We start from the raw sequence: 21,154 nt of genomic DNA, 5'->3' as shown, positions 1-21,154 counted from the left end.
CCCAGTAGAAACACTTCTGGGTCAAAGGGTATGCAGAGTTTGATAGCCTTTTGGACATAAGTCCAAATTGCTCTCCAGAATGGTTGGATCAGTTCACAACTCTACCAACAATGTATTAGTGTTACTTTGGTTTTTTGGAGGGGAGAGAAGGGAGGTAGGATGAAGTGAACAGGAATTCAGAATGATTGCTTACTAATGGACCTTTAAAAAATTGTGATCTTTCTTTGTAGAGCAATTCCTCATGCTAACATAGGAGAGAAAAGGGTCCCTGTGGAAAATATTTATCATTTAATGTTTTCATCATGAGCAAAAACTACTATCCTAAGAACAACCCTCCTTAAAAATGCTTTTCAATTCAGAAGCATGCTTCTGGATGAAAGCACAAATTTCTTCCCAAAGCCATCTGAAAAATTTGATAATTTCTGAAACCAGATAGTTTAAGAAATTGGCCTTTTTTACTTCTCTGTTGTTTTCACAGTAGACTCTCTGTTCTTGGATAATTTTCTCAATCTGAGAGTAGATCTCATTGTTATAGTAGGAGCTTCCATTAACCTGCCTCATATCTTTGACCATTGCTATGAACTCCCTGACCTGCACTTCCTTCTCTTCTCCTGTTGCATTATTGTTGAAAGTGCAGTACCGTCTCCCACATCTTTCCATCAATTTCACAAAGTCCTGATCATCATATTTCTTTATGAAATCATCTATGCTCTTCCCCTTTAGCCCTTCTTTTTTAGTGAATAAGAAAATGACATATTTCAGTGCATCGTTGCCAAAAAGTTTTTGAATGAGTTGAATGGTTAACTTCTCTTCTTCGGTGTAGCAACCCAAAGGTATTACAAGAACAATTATATGAGGCCCTGGGGAGGAGAGGACCAAGCACTTAGCAAGTTCTTGTAAAATTTCTTGAATGTTTCTGTGTGTATCAAAAATGCCAGGTGTGTCAACCACTGAAAATATCCTGTTATCCCTCATGCTGCTTGCTTTTGTACATTTCTTAGTTATTGAGACTGGGGATAATTCAGATTTAAATGCCTTCCAGCCAAGGATAGTGTTTCCTGTTGCACTTTTCCCAGATCCAGTCTTCCCCAAAAGGATAATTCTTACTTCTTCAGAGTACCAAATGCCAGATCCAGGTCCTCCTGTGAAGAAGAAAGACATTATAACCTCTTTTCACAGGCTGCATTGAAGTTAGAAATCAGGTAACTATTAAAATTTATTCTTCATGTGAGAGCCAAAATTTGGGCTCCTAGTTTAACTTTGTTTTTACCTGCTACCTCTCAAGGAGGATCTATAGACATTTTCTTTATTTTTCTAAATACATTTCTATTGATATCTTCTGGATTTTTTTAAACTACCACATGATTTCTGCCAACATCTCTTCCTTTTTTGTTTCCCTTTCTTTTCCCTTCCCAGAGGGCCATCCTACTTACCAATATTTTAAAAAGAAAAATTAAACCAAAATGAAATTCAGCATATCTGTCCAATATATTTTTTACTTAAGTATTTTCTGTGAGTAGGAGACCCTAAAACAGCTTTTCAGTATTCTCCTTCATCTTCCTTCCTATCTCTGCTGTCATTTTTGTCTACTTCATAGTGAACCATCCCAACATCAGTGTGAATCAGGCCAGGTTTTGCAACTCTGTCTTCATGAGATGCATGAGATGGATAAGACTTTGCCTCAGGGTACCAATATTGGGGAAGGGAGTAGGCTTCTTTTCCAGGGCTGCAATACCAGGGTCTTAAGTTCCTTTTCTCACCTTCCTCCCTGAGTTCTTTCCCCTACTATTGCCAACAACGTGAGAAACAGAAGAGTAGGCTTCCTATCTCCCAGTTGCTATACCTGTACCTATAATTAGACTCTTCTCTACTTTATGTCCAACTCTGTCTTTAGGCAGAACAAGATATACTGGAGCCAATTAATACTGATTATCAAGAGCTAGTTATTAAATTTTCAGTTTTGCCCTTTATATCTCAGAAATCACTAAAAGCTATAAATCAGGGCTTTGTTTATTGTCTTATTGGATGTCTCAATTTGAGAAAGTGTGATAGAGAAAATGTTAATATGCAGATTAAACTTTCAAATGTATCTTGCATTTTGGGGGAACCAGTTATTAAACACTTACAAATACAATACTGCCTCCAACCCAGCTCTAATTCTTCCATCTTTCTTTGTAATTGTTCCAGAAAGTCAATGCCTTTCCTAAAATGTGGTGACCAGAACTAGACATGGTTCTCTTGATGTGGCCTCCTGATGTGTTCGATGGGACTATTCCGTCCTTCCTTCGTTATGGGCCCTTACCCTTCTGAATATGGTTTATAGCAATCCTTTCTTTTTTGGTCAGTTGGGTTACACAGTGGATAAAGCACTGGGCTTGGATTCAGGAAGACCTGAATTCAAATCTAGCCTTAGACATTTATTAGCTATGGGAGTCTGGTTAAGTCACATGACTTCTCTCAACTATTTCCTCATCTGTAAAAAATGGTGATGAAAATAGCATCTTTTGGGATGGTTATAAGGGTCAAATGAGATAATATTTGTGACATGCTTTGCAAATTTTAAAGTGCTATCTAAATACCAATTATTATTGCTGTTGTTATTGTTATTATTATTGTTACCCTGTTATCTCATAGGGAATTTATTGTCTCCTGACATCCGTAAGTCTTGGACTAATGTTTAACCAGGCTACCCACATCTTGTATTTATATTATTAAGTTTTTGAACCTAGAGGGATTATGAAAGTACAGGACTTCTTTTAAGGAAGGTTTCCATTGTGTCTTTGCTGAAATTTTGGAAAAACCCTTATTGCGAGCAACATATCTTGAGGGTGAGTTATTTCTGCTGACTGACATTTTCCATTTTGTGTTCATCCTTATTCCTTTCAGTTTCTGAGTGTGCTATCATCTAACAGAGTAAGAGAGAAATTCATGAGAAAAAGGTCTAAAAGAATGAGCTGTGTGTTAATTTCTTGTGCTTACCTGTACAAGAGAGGATTCTGAAAGGAAAAAGGGAGGAAACAAGTATTTATTAAGTGCCTGGTACTTGTTCCTGACATTGTGCTAATCACTTTACAAACATTATCTCATTGGATCCTCTCAGCAGCTCTGGATTATTAGACTCATTTTAGGACAAACTGAGGCAAGAAACTGAGGCAGACAGGTTGACTGACTTGCCAAAATTGTCCTTCTGAGAGCAGGGTGGGGTAAAAAGATCATTGGAAAGTGACCATGATGTAAAAAGAGGTAGCAGAGATGAACCATATATTAGTATCTTCAAGTGGAAAATAATTTTGCTAAGTATGTCCCATTAGGACTTATCATAAATCAGTAATAAAGAATACTACTATTAAAATTATAGTAATCATTTAAAAGGCTTAGGGGTTTTACTGAACTAAGTAATGTCTAAGGTCCTTCTAGCTCTAACATTCCAGAATTTAGAATCTGGATTAAGGAGAAATGAGATTTAGGAGGCTGGATATATCCATACTAAATGAGGGGTGCTCCTCCTTATAAAGTACTCAGGAAAAAGTCTAATAAAACCATTTATACTGTAGTATAGCTGACTGATATGTCTCAGTTTGTTACCTGTCCTGAGTATAACAGAGAAGCAGGTAAAAAGGGAATGAATCTTTTAGTACTTACTTTTAAAAAACTTTTTTTTTTTTTTTATGTGAGGCAGCTAAGTGACATGCTAAAGGTCATACAGCTAGTAAGTGTCAAGTGTGTGAGGCTGCATTTGAACTCAGGTCCTTCTGATAAATGCTTATTTTTAAAACTGTTAGCACTCAAGTTGAGGAGATTTTTTTTTCTGTTGAAGTAAAGAGGGAGGGGCTTTTTTGAGGTTCTAAAATTGCAACACTGATTGAGCTGCCTCAATCAATAAGCCTAATATATATGTTAGAAGTCTAATATTACCTATGTAGAAAGCTCCCTATCTCCTTTGTCTATTTAGCTAATGATGGAACCAGAATAGGGCACTGGCTCTACTGCCTATCCCTGTTTAGGTTCTATGAGAAAACATATGGGGGTTGAGCCAAGAAGTGAGAGGAATGGAGTGAGAGGAAGTAATACAATATAGCTTTTCCCAACATTTTATTTATTCAGTATCATATTAATCAGACCATCAGAGAATTACTTCACTGAGCTAGAAAAAAATAATAATTTGTCTGGAGAAGCAAAATGTCAAGAATAGCAAGGATGATCAATGGAAAAAATGAGGAGTACCCGATTTCAAACCCTACTACAAAGCAATTTGCTACTGGATGGTAATCGGTAAAGCAATTTGGTACTAGGTAAGAAATAGAGCAGTTATCAGAGGAACACATTAGCAAAACAATAACTAAATGTTTCCAAAGATCTCAGCTATTGGAACAAGAATTCATTCTACAAAAACTGTTGGAAAACTGGAAAGTAGTCTGACAGAAACTAGATATAGATAAACATCTTGCATCATCTAATAAGACAAAGCTCAAAATGGGCACATGTTCTAGATATAAAACATGATATCATAAGCAAATTAGTGGAATATAAAAAAATTACCTGTCAGATTTGTGGATAAAAGGGTTCATGATCAAACAAGAGATAGATTCACAAGAGATAAAATGGACAATTTTGATTTCATAAAATGAAAGTTTTTGCACAAGCAAAACTAATACATTTAGAATGAAAAGTAAAGCAGAAAACTGAACAGCAAGTTTCTCTGATAAAGGTTTCATTTCTTTCTTTCTTTTAACAAAATAATAATAGCTTTTTTTTCAAAATACATGAAAAAATAGTTTTCACCGTTCACCCCTGTGAAACTTTGTGCTCCAAATTTTTTTCCTTCCTCCCTTTTCCCTCCCCTAGACAGCAAGGAATTCAATTTCCACATTTATCATGCTGCTCGAGAAAAAATTAGATCAAAGGGGGAAAAAACATGAAAAAGAAAAAAACAAGCTAGCAAACAATAACAAAAAAAGTGAAAACATTATGTTCTGATACACATTCAGGCTCCATAGTTCTCTCTTTGGATGCAAAAGGCTCCATCCCATGACTATTGGAATTACCCTGAATCACCTAATTGTTGAAAAGAGCCAAGTCCATCCTAGTTGATCATCACATAATTTTGCTGTTGCTGTGTACAGTGTTCTTTTGGTTCTAATCACTTCACTTAGCATCAGTTCATGTTAGTCTCTCCAGGCCTTTCTATAATCATCCTGCTGATCATTTCTTACAATAATATTCCATAACATTTACATAGCATAACTTCTCAGCCATGGCTGGATTTCCACTTCTTTGTCACTACAAAAAGGGCTGCTACAAACATTTTTGCACACATGTGGGTCCTTTTCCCTTTTTTATGATCTCTTTGAGATACAGACCCAGTAGAGACACTGCTGGATCAAAGAGTATGCACATTTTGATAGCCCTTTGGGCATAGTTCTAAATTGTTCTCCAGAATGGTTGCATCATTTCACACCACCACCAAGAATGTATTAATATCTCAGTTTTCCCACATTCTCTCCAACATTTATCATTATTGTTTCCTATCAGCTTATCTGAGAGGTGTGAAGTGCTACTTCAGAATTGTCTTCATTTGCATTTCTCTAATCAATGGTGATTTAGAGCATTTTCCAATATTGTTAGAAATGGTTTTAATTTCTTCATCTGAAAATTGTCTGTTCATATCCTTTGACCGTTTATCAATTGGGGAATGGCTTATATTCTTATAAATTTGAGTTGGTTCTCTATATATTTTAGAAATGAGGCTAAAGGTCACATTTCTAAGACATAGATATGTAAGATAAATAGGGAACTATAGAGGGAATAATTAGAAGAATGCAAATTAAAATAACTCTGAGATATGAGCTCATACTCATCAAAATAGCTAAGATGACAAAAAAGAAAAAGTGCTAGAAGGGCTGTACGAAGACAGATAAATTAATACACTGTTTGAGCTGTGAACTTATTTGACCATTTTGGAAAGCAATTTCAATTATGCCCTCAAAACATTCTGTACATGCTTTTGAGCCAGAAATACTGCTACTAGACTTACACTCAAAGAGATCAAAGAAAGAGGAAAAGGACCCTTAGTATAAAAATATTTATAGCAGCCCTTTTTTAATTGTAAAGAATTGAAAACTAAAGATATATTTATCAATTGGGGAATGGATGAATAAATTATGGTATAATGCTATGATGGAATATTATTGTTTAGTAAGAAATGAAAAGGATGGTTTCAGAAAGACCTGTGAAGATTTGTGTGAACTGATGCAATGTGAAATGAGTAGGACCAGAACCACTTATATAATAACAATATTGTAATAATAATAATGTTTGAAAGACTTAGCATCTCTGATCAACAAAATGATCTATTGTTATTCTAAAGGACTTGTGATAAAACATGTTATCCCCAAATATCTTCTAAGTGAGACTTAGAGTGAAGACTGGACTGTATTTTCTTTTTTTTTTTTTCTTTTTGGACTTGTACAATGTACAAATTTATTTTGAATGACTATACATATTTACAATCAGTTTTGGGTTTTTTGCCTTCTCAATAGGTGGTAGAAGTAGAGAAGGGACAGAGAGAATTCAGAAATAAAAATTAAATAAACAGGTCAAGTAAAAATTTTTTAAATGTAAATAATATTTATTTCAGTTAGCTATTATCTCATGAAGAAAAATGGATGATATCATAAGGATGATGTGTATGATAATGTTTATCAGTCCTATGGAGGGCAGGATCTCATAGAAAGGCAATAGGAATGTTGTTTTTTTTAAGTTTCTCTTTCCACCAAAATCTTCCCTGAGGACTTGGTGATTCCCTAAGGTTTTCTTTCTCTGGAGATTCCTTAAAAACAGAAATTTAAAAAATCTGTTTTGATTGTTGGCTTAGGCTTGTTTTTCAGTCTTATAATTTTGTGAACACAATGACCTGAATGAGTCCTAGAGTATATAATTGAAATAATGGTGTTGAATGAATACTACATAGCAGTGGTTCCTATTTCTGATTTGGGGTCTTTTTTTTTTTTTTTAGAGCACAGTGCTTTTCTACTAGAAAATATATACCTCAAAGTATATTCTACTGTATACAAAGTAAAAATCAAGGTTTTAACAAGAGAAATAGGAACTCATAGTAATCACTGAGACTTGGGAAGATAATGGCATTTAACGTAAAGGATATATCTTGTTGAAGAGTAATAGATTTGATAAAAGGGACAGAGAAGTAGCAGTATTTGTCAAGATAATAGACATATCTCTGAACCTGAATGGGGCCAGAATAATAGAGAACATTTTGGTAAAGACAAGAAAGTAATTTGGATGAAAACATAGATGGCACGGTCATCAAATTTTGAACAGATATGAATCTGGGATCCATGGAGTATAAAAGTGTAAGGAAAGGCTAAAAAATGGACTTACTCTGATGAAGCAAACTTTAATAGGTATGCATATGAATGCTTATTCTTAGTTTGAGAAAATCAATTTCATAAGTCCAGAATGGAAAATATTTTGCTAGTAGGCAAAAAGACCATACTCTCAAGGAGATGACCATTTGGTAGAGTAGACAATATGTAAACAACTATGTGCAAGCAAGATATGTACAAGATAAATTAGGGATAATTTTAGAAGGAAAAGACTAAAATTAAGGAAGACTAGGAAAAATTTCTTACAGAAGGTGAGATTTTAGCTGAGATATGAAGGACGCCAGGGAAAGCCAAAAAGCAGAGATGAAGAGGGAACATCTAGATATTGTGGTCAATCAGTAAAAATATCTGGAATAGGAGATGAAATTTCTTGTGCAAAGTACAGCAAGAAGTCTTGTGTCATTGAATCACAAAAATACACAGATGGAACTAATGTAAATTAGAAGTTACGACTAGAAAGAAGTCACATAATAAAGGTTTTAAAATCCAAACAGAATTTTATATTATATTCTAGTGACAAGAAAGATCACTGGAGTTTCCTGATTAGGAAGATCAAGGAAAAGTTCTTACAGAAGATTTTTAATTAGAGACTATATGACTATGTCTTGTAGATATTGTGTGACTGGTTGGACTAAATAAAACCTGAAGTCCCTTTATATTCTGAGGTTCTAAGTTACTGTTATAACACTAACCTATAGTTTGCCTAGCTTGATAGAGGAGACATTTGTATATTTACATATACAAGTATGTATGTATATGTATTATATGTAATGTGAGTGTTTAAACATAGCATAAAATTGTCAAAGAGTCAAATATGGAAGTTATGGAGATTAGGTAGGGGTCAATTATCCAGGAATCTGCTGGAAGTTTTATTCTATTTCAGTTAGAATATATGATGAAATCTTTTTTTTCCATTGCTGATAATTTCATCTTTCAGAAAATAGAGGGAACAGGAAGAATGAGTTTTTTGTTTTGTTTTGGTTTTTTTGATGAGGCAATTGAGGTTAAGTTATTTGCCCAGGGTCACACAGCTAGGCAATGTTAAGTGTCTGAGGTCAGATTTGAACTCAGGTCTTCCTGACTTCAGGGCTGGTGCTCTATCCACTGCACTACCTAGCTGCCCCAAGAATAAGTTCTTAATACGTAATTCTGATTAATAAAGAAGAGCTGAGTAATGTACAATAAATCATAGGAATATGGGGATAGAGTGATTATGTCATACTACATTGGACATGATCTAATTTATATAGGAAAGTATACTTCAGAAAGTATAGGGGAAAGATCTGATTTCATGTCTAGAAACACTAAAAGGGAAGACAGATCAAAAGTGGTTAAAGATTCTCAAAAATGTGTGGCCCAGGGCTCCACTTTGGTAGATACAAAGATTACTTAGAGCTTTGTACCTACATGAAAGGCAGAGTTGACAAGAGCTTGACAGATAATGAGAAAGTACTCATTCTCTTTCTCAATGAAGTTGCAAATGCCAGACTTGAGACCTGGGTCACATAGGAAATTTTGATAATGTAATTGTGAGTAATAATAATAAAGAAGACAAAGGGAAATTAGACCAATATGTTTCTCATGAAATTTTCTCATAAGTTCAGATATTTTAAAATTATTTATTAAAATCAAGCAAAATAGAGCCAAACAAAATGTTAACCAGCACAATGCCTTGAATGTTTTGGATGCTTAATAGATGTTTATTAAATTGAGTGAAAGAACACAAACGAGTGGCATAAGTCTACAGGTAATTATATTACCTATGCTTGTAAAAGAAGAATTCTCTTTCCTTAATTCCCTCTGTTGTCCAGAAAATTGCTAAAAAGGCCTTTTTTGTTTTTCTAAGTATTTTTAAATAGTTGCTGTCCATGATTGGCATTAACCTTCCTGATATTATTCCTATTGTTTCAAAAGAACTCATGATGAAAATACCATGTACTTCCAGAGAAAGAACTAATGGAATCTGAATGCAGATCAAAGTATAGTGTTTTCCCTTTTCTTTTTTTACTCTGTTTTTATTTACAACATGACTAATATAGAAATATGTTTTCCATGATTGAATATATATAGCATGCTTAAAATTGCTTTCTGTCTTAGGCAGGGGGAAGGAAGGGAGAGAGTTTGGAAATCAAAAATTTAAAAAAATGAATGTTAAAAATTAATTTTTTACATATTTGGGGAAGAATAAAATGTTTTTAAAAAGACATGGAGATTAGAGCTATGATAACTCTCTTTGATATTTTAAAAGCTACTGTATGTAAAAATGATTAAAAATTTGTTTTGCTTGGCTCCAGAGAAAAATACTAAAATCTATGGATGTAAGTTATAGGATGATAGATTTTAGCTTGATAAAAAAAACTTAATAATCCGAGCTCACTAAAATGGAATGAATAAGCTGGACCATGAGAGAGTGAGGTTCCTATTAGTGGCTTTTTGATCACTTTTTGGAGACATTGTAGAGAAGACATATGATGCAGCTAGGAATCAGAATCTTTATGACTCCCTCCAACTTTAGATTTTTTTTTTTACTCTGTTATACTTGAGTGTGTAGAAATTCTGAAGCAATTAAAACTGATTTTCACTTAAAATATACGCCAAACACTACTTTTTGTTTACATGGAATAAAAAATATAGTTCAGAAAAATGTGGGAAATTACTGTCCACTGGGTACGATTTTCAATGATACAAATTTCAGGTACTTAATAATTTGAATTAGTAGATATCTTTTCTACTTGAGATTCTTCTGGGAGGAAGTGGAATTTGATTGATCAACCTCCTACACCAAGTGGACCCTTAAAAACTGTAAATAAATAAATGAGTGTCTAATCCTTTGTAATTTCATTAAATGGATTGTGAAACTCAATGAGAGTCTCCTGATCAATCCCTGAAACTCTTCAAATATTTCAGTAATGAAAAATATTCTTATGGATTCTAGTTACTAAAAGCCTCTTACCAGAAATTGAAGCTTCTTCTGTGTCAGGAAGGGTCCTCACTGGATCACTCTTGTCACTGCTGTCACTGATCCATCCATCATCATATATAACCGAAACTTGGAACCTGTACACAGTCTGAGGTCTCAATCCATCAATGTCACAATATGTCTGGTTATTTCCTGTTCTATATTCATTCCATTCTCCTTCCCCTTGCTCACTCACAGCTTCATTCTCCTCTCTATACTCTATTCTATATTCTTTGATCTTGAGTCTTGTTCCAACAATTCTTGGACGCTTCCAGTGAAGGGTAACAGATTGAGGTCCCACCACAACAGCTTTTGGCTTCCCAAGAGGGCAGGTTAGGGGATGTGTCCTGACAGTAATGCTCACATCACTGCTCTCACTGAGCCCCAGCTCACTAATCTCAGCAAATCTGAACAGATACTCTGTGCTAGGTTCAAGGCCACTCACTTTGAAGACCTCTGGCTTTCCAGATATAGGGATGGAAGTCCAGTTCTCTTCCCCTATGACTTGGTACTCTATCTGATAGCCAGTGATCTTCTCCTCCCTCCCACATTCTGGGGTCAATGTGAGCTCAACACAGTTATATGTGATCTCAGCAATCTGGGGAGGAGGAGGTTTGACTGGGAGCTCAAAGTTGGAGCTGACCAGCAGTCCCTTTTCATAGAGATAAATGGAGACCCCCTGCTTCTCCTGGTCTGGGACAGATGCCACAATGAACTGAGTCTTCTCATTGAAATGATTGGCCCTGGCAAATGCTGAAAACGATTCTGCCAATTGTATGGCTTTTCTCCTAGTCTCTGTGTCTTTGACCCAAGAGTAATAAATCTTTTGCTCACAGTCAGGAATGAATAATGCTGGATCCCGAAGCCACTGTTTCCAGTCTGCTAAGTAGGGTTCTTCCTTCAAAGAGGTAAATGCAAACACCAGGACAAATCTGTGGGGAGAATCTAATACAACATTGTCCAATTCTTTCCAGTCAGCTATGACTTGTACCTCCTTCAGACGGTTGAGGTAGGACTTTACCACCTTCATCTCATTAAGCTTCTGATCTAGGAATTCTGAGAGTCTCCTGGTGCTGAATGGGGACTGGCTTTCCCTAGCTAAAATACAGGTTAGCCCATCTTCCTCTGCTCTGCCCGCCCGGATCAGGGGTAAATTCTTTACTATTTCTTTTTGTAAAAACTGTTTGTGCTGCCTATTTAATTCCTGGAATAGCCTGATCTTTTCCTTGGTTGCAGAAAAGACTGAGAGATCTGGTGCCTCCAGCATGTCATTGCACTTCTTGTCACACTCACGTAACTTCTCTAGAGTGTCCTGGGCTTCCCATGTCAAGCTCATGCTGATCCCTCGAACCAGCCTGGCAGCCTTGGAGCTCAGCTTCTCCAGAGGGTACAACCAGACTTGGAGGGGCACCCCACGGCCCTTAAGCAGCTTAGGAAGGGAGGCATAGACTTGTACTGCATCTTCATAAGTCACTGGATTGGTCTCAAGAATAAAATCCCCATAAAATTTACACCTGAATTCTTTAGTTGATTTTGTTTGATTGCCTTCCATTTTCATCACTCCTTCTATTTTTCCCGATACTTGAGGAATCTTTTCTACACTAGCCTTCAATGTTCCTTCTATATCCCTGACATTTTCATTGATGGAAACTTTCTGATCAAACACAAAGAAAGCCTGGGCCCCATAGAGCACTGCAGTGACCACGTGGGTGGCAGTTCCATTATCAAACACATCATGGTAAGAAATATTCTCATGTCCCAGGTGGTTCATTGTTAGGTGAAAATACTGTGTAGTCATACTATACTTGAGAGTGACCCGGGCTTGCTGTTGGGATGTCTTGCTGTCACATAAATATTTGGCAGAGCCTCCTACTTCAACCAGGCCCCCAAGGACACTTAATTTCAGCTCTCCGGTGATGTTCATGGCATTGGTCTTTTCATCCATAGAGTCAGAGGTGATTATCTCAAAGTTAGTCTTGTATTGATCTTCTGTGGTCACATTTCTCTTGAGGGTCTCCCTGTCCCACAAAGTGATGCCTAGAATGGGACAGAGACATTAGGGAGAAAATGGCAGATTGCAGAGGGAACATAGCTTGTCACTTTAGGGTGTCCTTTCCAGAAGGGAGAGTGAAGACAGCATCTGGAAGGAGGGTAAGTAGGGCAAGAGGCACAGATGGCAGAAGTGGAGAAAATCTCACTCCTGACCTGGAAAAACTTCTAGGCCTCTGAAATTTCCTTGTTCTATCAAACCTTCTGTGAATACTGATAGAACTCTTACAAAGACTCTCCCCACTCTAAACCCCTGAATCTGGATCATTATCTTAGGGCTGCAGTACACAATGCTCTATCCAATACACAAATCCCTATGCTCCTTCTACAAGTAAAGAAACCTCTCCTGCTCCCAGCATGGGAACTGCATCCTCTCCCCCCCAAAAAAACCAAAAAAATATTGATTTAGAGTTCACAGCATTGACAAAGCACTTTCTCCACAAAACTTTATAGGCAAATCATGCAAATTGTGTTAGTCCCATTTTACAGATAAATAAACTTGAGACTCAGAAAGATGTCGGTTTTGGGAAACACATAGCCAGTAAGTGTGAAAATGAAGTCTTTGGATTATAAGAATAGCCCAGCACACTGTCTATCTTAGGTAGAAAATAGGTGACCAAGGGTGAGGTCAGTACCTGGTGGGGATTCTAAGTGGCACTTGTATGCACAGCAGGTCTCCAAGTGGTAGCTGGGTATGCAGTTATTAGAATTTGCTCGAGAGCAGAAAAGTAATAGCATACTACAAAGAAAGATGGCTTGGACCAGTGAATAGAGAGGTCCGAGGGTCAAGAAGCTTGATGTTAAATTGTGGGTCCAGGTGGGCAAGTCACTTCCTTTCTCAGTGACCCAGGCAATTCCATAAGCCTGAATTTCAAAGAAGCTATGGGTCTGCATTGGTAATAAAAGTTTACTCACTGAGAGTTCCCTTTACCAAAGATCCCAAATTATGCCTCTGAGCACTCCTCTCCCAGGTTCAGCTTCTTGCATTGGATGCTTCTTCCACAGACAGCTAGACCCTGAGAAATCCATTTATATACAAACCATTCCCAGTCCTCACTTTAAGGAAGGGAAAATGAGGGCACTGTCCTTTCCACTTTCCATAAACATTTTCTTTCCTTTTCAAGGCTATCCTGGATATTAATTGTAACTTGATTTGCTATCATGTCTAGATGTGTTGGGTCCCTGTAACACAGAGTATGCCTGACTTAATTCAGCCACTGAAGTCCTTTGCAACAATCATGGACTCTGCTGGATCTTGTGGAGATTGCAACTGTTTTTGATTTTTATCCATTGTGAAGAATGACTTCCCTTTCTAACTTGTCCTTGTAGGCCATTCTCTCCTCCTATCTCTAATGCTTGGCATTATGGTACACCAATTCTCTGATGGATTGGCATTTGCCAGTAAATAGGCTCTTCTTTAGTTGGATTAGAGTTAAAAATCCACTTGACTTATGTTTGGGAGAAAGGACAAGATAGCAAACTATACTGCCTGGCACTTTCCCCCAATCTGATCTTTTTACACCTTACATTTCCTCCTCTTACCCTTTTCTGATATTCCCCTCCCCTGATTTCTGGTATAAAATTTTCGCTTTAAGAGAATAATTACCCGGTATAAATGTATCTGTGCGGCAGTCATAGAGTGTTCCCAGATACAGGGGACGGCCAAGAGCTGGTATCTGCATTGTACTCTCCATGGTCATCGTGTCTGATGTTCTCTCACTGAAATTTTCCTGTGGAAGAAAATTGAGATTTGAGGAAGTTGTCTTGAACTCACAGCCTAACCTGCTGGATCAATTCCCTATTCTTCTTCCTCATAATGCTCTCCCAGTCTCTGGTAATCAAGAGCTATCAGGAAGACTGAAGATGTTCTGGAGTAGAATGACTTTTTTTTTTTTTTGAGGATAACAAAGGAACCACATTTCATGGAATTAATTATCTGCTTAGATTAAAGTTTCTAAACCTTTTTTGGGGGTTTGTTTCATGGACCTTTTGGCAGTCTGGTGAAGTCTTTGAGTTCTCAGAATAATATATTTAAATTTTTTAAATAAAAATATGTAGGATTACAAAGGAAATCAATAATTCATGGACCCCAGATTAAGAATACCTGAATGAGATAATCATGGATCCAAACTAGATCAGAGGGTATTGATAATAATCGGGACAATTAGCTTAGATATTTTAGTATCATCCAGATTGTACTAGGTGGGATCTTTGATCTATCTACCTTGCTTTTTGTGTTTTACTTCTGAATTGATATTTTCTTTTTCTGCTTAAATAAATATTCTTTCTTAAGGCCAAGGTAGCTGGAGTAAGGCAAGGAAAAGAGAATATAGGTACTAGATGCAAGTAAAAGATAAAGTGTAATTTGCAAAGAAAGAAGGAAGGAGTGATGTAATATAACAATGATTTTGTGGTCCTCTGATTTTAGGGGGTAGTTTCTGTTCTAACAATAAGTCGGTAGTCCTAAATCTTCTAATTTTGGAATTTGCCTCAGAAAATTCCCACACCCATTCTGTCTTGATTCTGAATAGACTACTCCTCAATCATATAGCTTCTGTCCTCAGGGTAGTCCCACAGATCAAACTTCTGAGACAATAGTGAATAAACCACTCCTCATTTCAGATAGATAATCTGTTGATCAGTGATAACCAAATTCGGATACCACTCCTTTGGGTCATAGAATTAGCATGTCAGTGATAGAAAGTTGGATAAATGTGTTTCTTTGCTTCTGTTTCTTTGGTAATTTCTTTTGTAATTCAGCCCACTTGTAATGGTGTTACAATTACAATAAACTTTGCCCTTTGACTAGGAAATGAGTTCAAGCCTGCAAGTTCTTTTGAGACATCTCAGGACAGAGGTCTTAACCTCGACAGAAAGAAGGAAGGAATGAGAAAAAAAGAAAGAGAAAGGAAGGAAAGAAAGTAGGAAGGAAGGGAGGAAGAAAGACAGAAAGGAGGAAAAAAGGAAGAGAGTGTGGAATTAACTGAGTGAAGACACTGTCAAGAGAATATAATCTTAAATATAATTGTGACTTGAGACTTTATAATAATAAATAGAGCTATAGCTAAAAGTTGCAGATGTTGTGCCCTCCTGTTTTCTCACTACATCTTATTTAGCATTTAAGTACTTCTTTTAAAGGTGATGGTGGCTTTGAACTATATCTGCTTGTATAGCAGTTTTCCAGGGAAACTTAAATTAAGAATTTATTATTATTTACTTGAATTCTTTTGTTTCTGGATTAGATTTCTTTGATTAGAATGTAAGTCTGGACTCACCCAAACAATGAGAGAGAAAGACCAGCCTGGGGGCAGTGTGTGAGGTCTTGGGGTGTTTCTGCATTCAGGGTATTTAATCTTGTGTTTCAAAGTTATGCTTGTGTGGAAAAGGTGAAGAACTTACAGATCAAGAACATATTGATCAGAAACTGTTAGCTGAAGCCTTAAAGGCCTCAGTTTAGGAAGTATGTGATTTTAGATAAGGTCTAGACTGCATTCCACTGTCCAAAAAAGGATATGCAGTGAGGAAGAATGTGATTGTTAGATAAGGCCTGGACTATATTCCATTGTTCAAAGAAAGATACTGGTGAGAAAGCTATACATCTACTGCATTCCACTGACCAAATAGGGGAAATAGAGACTTATGTGACCAATCACACCATATAGAGGGTGGGATTTGGGGGGTTCTTTGTCTGAAATGTATAAATACTGTGAACATTTTCAAGGGAGTGGCTCTCTCTTGCTGTGAAATTCGGCTCACAGAGCACTACGAGGTCTGCTTCTTGAGATTCTAATAAATAATTCTGCTTTTTATGAGTGATCTCTGAGTAAATTTGTGTAGCTCTCTTCATCCCAAACATGATTTGCATTCCTTTTACTGAACAAAACACCTTGTTTGATAGTAGATGCCCTTTCTCACGAGATCATAATAACCTTCCTTTTGCTTTTTCTAACTCTCAGAGTCTCTGATTGTTTTTGTGGCTGTTACTGTCCCACAAAGGAGGAAGAGAAAGAAGGCAATTCGAGGTAGAGGATGATCTTTTTCTAACCCAGGGAACCAAGTAAGTTCTGGAACCAAGAATGTCAGGAAACCCAGTGCTTGTTTCAACTTGGGATATGGAGATCAGCAAAGTTTTAGTATTTAAGGTCAAAGACAAGGTCCCCTAGTTGAGATCAAATATAAAAGCCTGCATTTGGTGGTTGTTGTTGTTTTGGCTGAGGCATTTGGGGTTAAGTGATTTGCCCAGGGTCACACAGCTAGGAAGTGTTAAGTGTCTGAGTTCACATTTGAACTCAGATCCTCCTGACTTCAGGGCTGGTGCTTTATCCACTGCACCATCTAGTTGCCCTCTACATTTGGTTTTAATGCTCTTCATAATCTGGCCACTTTCTACCTTTTTAATCATTTTACTTCCTCCCACATACTTTGCAATCTAGTGATTGACAATAGTTAGCATTTATATAGCACTCTAAGGCATTTTACAAATTAGATATCATTTTATCCTCTCAACAGTTCTGTTGCTATTGTTATCCCATTTTATAGATGGGGATAGTGAGGCAGACAGAAGTTAGGTGACTTACTCAGAGTTACATAGCTAATTAAATGTCTGAGGCTGAAGTTTTAATTTCAGGTCTTCCTGAATCCAGATCAGTGCTTTTATCCTTTAAATTATCTGGTTTCAGTGACAATGGACTCCTTGCTATTCTTCAGCATGATGTTCTCCATCTACAACATCCCATCTCCCATTTATTTCCAAGCCTTTGTAAAAGCTCTTCTAGTCTGGAATGCTCACATCAAACCCTCCACCATCTTGTGCCACTTCACCATAATTGCGTTATCTCCTAGAGTCCTTCTCCATGCACTCTGTCCTCTGAACAAGCTATATCATTTTGCCTGTATTCTCTTGCCTGGGTCTTCGCACAGACTGTTCCCCATCCCTGGAAGAGCTTGCTTTCCCTTCTCTTCATGGTTAAATTTCCCCTAATACTTTAATGGTCAAGTCAAATATCTCCTCTAATGAGCCTCACCAAATTCCCCTAGTCAAAGACGACCTTCAAACATATATTTTGCAAACACTGTATGCAAAAAAAATATATATATACACATATATTTACACTTGGATGTGTGTGTATTTATATACACATATGTGTGTATATATATATATATATATATATATATACATATACACACACAAACATACCTTATTTATATATGAATAGACATATAAATGTATAGCTTAATGGAGGTTATGTCATATGTGAATATAGGTGTGTATATAAAGTTTTATATATTTACATGTATGTATATATATATACACCCACAAATATTCATGTACCTGACATTTTTTCTGTATCTATTTAATACAATTATATACTATTATGTAATACATCTGTATTACTGGTGTATCATGTAGTGTATAGGGCTAATTTCCCAGGGAATTTCAAGTTTTATTTTAAGAAAAAATTTGCTTTTCAGGTATTTTCTAGAAATATTAGTTGTCTGTGAGGAGGAAAATAGGAATTAGGAATCATTTCTTGGCAAATTAATGAGCTAATGATGTAGAACCACTCTTACCTCCCATCCCCCCAATTGCCTGATAGTGGAATGGTAAAAAAAAGAAAAGAGAGAAAATTACATAAAGTGGACATTCTTATCCATTGTAGTCATAAGTCTTTGTTGTCTTTAGATCAGAGACATATCCAGACTGGTCCCAATGGTTACTTTATCCTTGCAGTTTTGTCCAAAAGGACCTTATTCATAATTGCAAAAGTACTTGATCACCTTTCCTTATCTTCATCCCTTGAACAGGGAATGCTTGGCATCCTACTTAAAGATTCTACAAGATAAATGGAAAATATTTCTGCAGAAGCTCTCCTTTCCCCATTGGAAAGATGGCTCAAAATTTGCAAAAAATGAATGTTACAAATTATTTTTACATGTAATTGGGTGGAAACAAAATATCAAGTCATTTGGGGAAAGGATATCTAGCATGTATATAGTGCTTTAAAGCTTATAAAGCATTGTATATTATCTCATTTGGTTCTCATAACTACTCTTTAAGATTGATGTTATTATTATTCCCATTGAGACTAAGAGGTTCAAATAATGCTGAGATTCAAACTCAGATCCTTTTCTTTATAAGATCTAGTTGCCTCTACCGCCCAAGAGATAGGATGGTGTAGTGGGCAGAAATCTGTCCCCGAAAAATTCTTCCCTGGCTAAGTCACCTCACTGTTCAATGTTCTTAGAGACTCTCTGAGCCTGGTAAGTTGCAGAAAGGGCTCATCTGGAGTAGACAGGGAACTCCCCATGAAGAGATTGGTAGAAAACCCTACATTTGATTCTATGATTGATTCTTTCCATTCTGAAAATACAGTTAATTGAATCGCTCTGCTCTCCACAATGGATGCTCCCTTTTGGAATACACTGCCTTTTGGAGATTTCATTCAATATTCTTATCATTCAGCAATCTATCTAATCTAGATTTGTCCCCAAGGGAGAAAATAGTCAGACTTACCTTAGCTCTATCTTCAGAGAAATAAGTTCTATCCACATGGAGAGAGGGAGAAGGATCTATAGAATTTTCCAAAGTCTTGCTTCTGATGCACAAAAAGTCACATAAAGTGGGAAGGGAATCTTGGGGATCATTTCATCAGTATAGAAAAGTTAAATTACTGGCCTACAGTCACTCAAGCAGAAAATGTCACAAAGAGAATTTGAACTTTGGTTCTCCAACTCCCATATTCCACTGTACTGTAGTAATTCCATGTCCTTCTGTGGTCTTCAGAGATAAGCAGCATTTGTGACTAACAAATTTCTTCTTATCCCCACTGTATTTTGCTAACTTACTCCACTTCAAAAAAAAATTGACTGTTCACATTCAAAAAGATTATGCTGATCTTTCTGAAAAAACAAAAATCCTTTAAGAACCTTTTCATCCTTGAAATATTCTAAAAGTATATATGACTCAAAACAGTTCATTTCTGATCTCACGAAATCTTTGTAATGTCAGGAAATGCCTTTAAAAAAAAAAGGGTGTGTTCCCATAAATATCTAGTTTCACTTTTCAGTTTGTTTTTTCCCCCCATGCTTTGTGGAACAAGACATGTTTTTAGTATTTTCTAAAATTCTAAAAACAGAATTAGATTTTAATTAACCTTGTGAAGCCCAGATTCATGAAGATCCATGAGATTCTATTCTCCTTGGAGTCCCTGTACTATTCTTGCTGCACATTGTCTTCCTGCTCCCAAAGAGGAATGATCTATGAGATTTAACCAATGACATGAAGCTAAGAATATTTCTACATTCCAATTTTACCATGAACCTTTTATTTATTTATTTATTGGTGGTTGATCTTGCTCAAGTAAGAAGTACAGCACCCATTCATTTGAGCAGTACCAAAATTTTAATCTGTTCCTTTTTTTTTTTGTCTTGGGGTGTTTGCCTTTCCTAAGGCAGTCTTGTGGCCTCCTATTTTTTAGGGCACTCACCCTACTGATACTGAATTTAATGTGACACTTTATCAACTTTATCCCTACAGAAGTTCAGAACTTCTGAACTCAAGCAATCTACCAGCCTCAAAAGGAAGAATGGACATGTACCACCTTCCAACTAATAACTATGAATCTTAAAGCATGTGGGAAAGGTCAGGGTGTGGAAGTCTTACAGAGTAGCTAGATTTGCTTTGAAAGAACTTTTAGTTTCGATACAATCACCTCAACCTTTTGCAGAAGCAGGAAGTCCACAAGTGTTATACATAGCTTATTGATCAGTGAGTTTGGTTTTTTTTCCTTCTTTTCCTTTTTTGTCTTTAAAAAATTGGCTGGCTCTCTAAGATAGGAAGAGAGAGGGATAATGAGGGAAACTACGGGGATGATAAAAACAAAAGAAATCAATAACAACTCTATTAAAAAACCCAACAACATAGGCCATGGATATTAACAAAGGCCAGGTGGACAAAATTTCAGGTATGCACTGTCTCTCTTTGTTAGAATACTCTCCTGTCAAAAAAAAAAAAAAAAAAAAAAAAAAAAAAGGAGGAGAAGAAATAGGACAAATGGAGGAACTGGTCACCCCATTAAAAGTGACCTTTGGCATTACAAAGTCTCCTAACTTTCTTGGTTTCTCCCAAAATAATGCTCAAAGCCTGCCTTCTATAAGAGTCTCTTCATGGTATAACTCACTCCTGCCACCTCACTGCTGGTGCCTTCTTTCTGAGATTACCTCCTATTTTCCCTGAATATATGTTGTAGATCTAGAATTCTCTGCATGTCTTTTCCACGAGAATGTGAGCTCCTTGAAAGCAGGGACTTTATTGGCCTTTCTTGGTATCCCTAGACCTTAGACTAGTACCTAATACATAGTAAGTGCTTAGGTCATTCTTATTGACTTGATGACTTTCAAAATCTATAGGGAATTGATCCAATGAATGAATGAGAATAACAATCATTCCCTAATACATAAGTAGTCAAAGGATATGACCAGGTGCTTTTCTCCTTTAAAATTTTCAGTTTTACTTAATATCTATTGTTTATCTCAGCCTTACTTCCAAATATATCCCTTCTTGCTCTTTCCTAGAAAGCTATCCCTTATAAGTAAAAGTAAAAATGAAGAGTCAGGTTTTCAATGAAGAAATCAAAATTTTCAATTACATGAAAAAGTCCTCTCAATCATTATTGACTAGAGAAATGCTAATTAAAATAATCTTGAGATATCATTTTATGCCTACCAGATTGGGTAAAATGAT

The 21,154-nt window shown here is 36.4% G+C and overlaps 1 protein-coding gene across 1 annotated transcript; it reads right to left on the bottom strand.

The window, feature by feature from the left end:
• Nucleotides 1–81: 81 nt before the first annotated feature.
• LOC100932897 (stonustoxin subunit beta) lies at nucleotides 82–19,415 on the bottom strand. Its single transcript, XM_031939372.1, has 4 exons — nucleotides 18,926–19,415; nucleotides 14,018–14,141; nucleotides 10,357–12,399; nucleotides 82–1,142 (listed from the first exon to the last, which is right to left on the bottom strand). The coding sequence occupies exons 2-4, from the start codon at nucleotides 14,109–14,111 to the stop codon at nucleotides 322–324; spliced, it is 2,958 nt and encodes a 985-aa protein (XP_031795232.1). The 5' UTR covers nucleotides 14,112–14,141; nucleotides 18,926–19,415; the 3' UTR covers nucleotides 82–321.
• Between the last annotated feature and the right edge of the window lie 1,739 nt (nucleotides 19,416–21,154).

Source organism: Sarcophilus harrisii, chromosome 5 (assembly GCF_902635505.1).
Source record: "Sarcophilus harrisii chromosome 5, mSarHar1.11, whole genome shotgun sequence".
NCBI classification, from domain to species: domain Eukaryota; kingdom Metazoa; phylum Chordata; class Mammalia; order Dasyuromorphia; family Dasyuridae; genus Sarcophilus; species Sarcophilus harrisii.
This window is presented reverse-complemented; position numbering and strand designations above follow the sequence as displayed.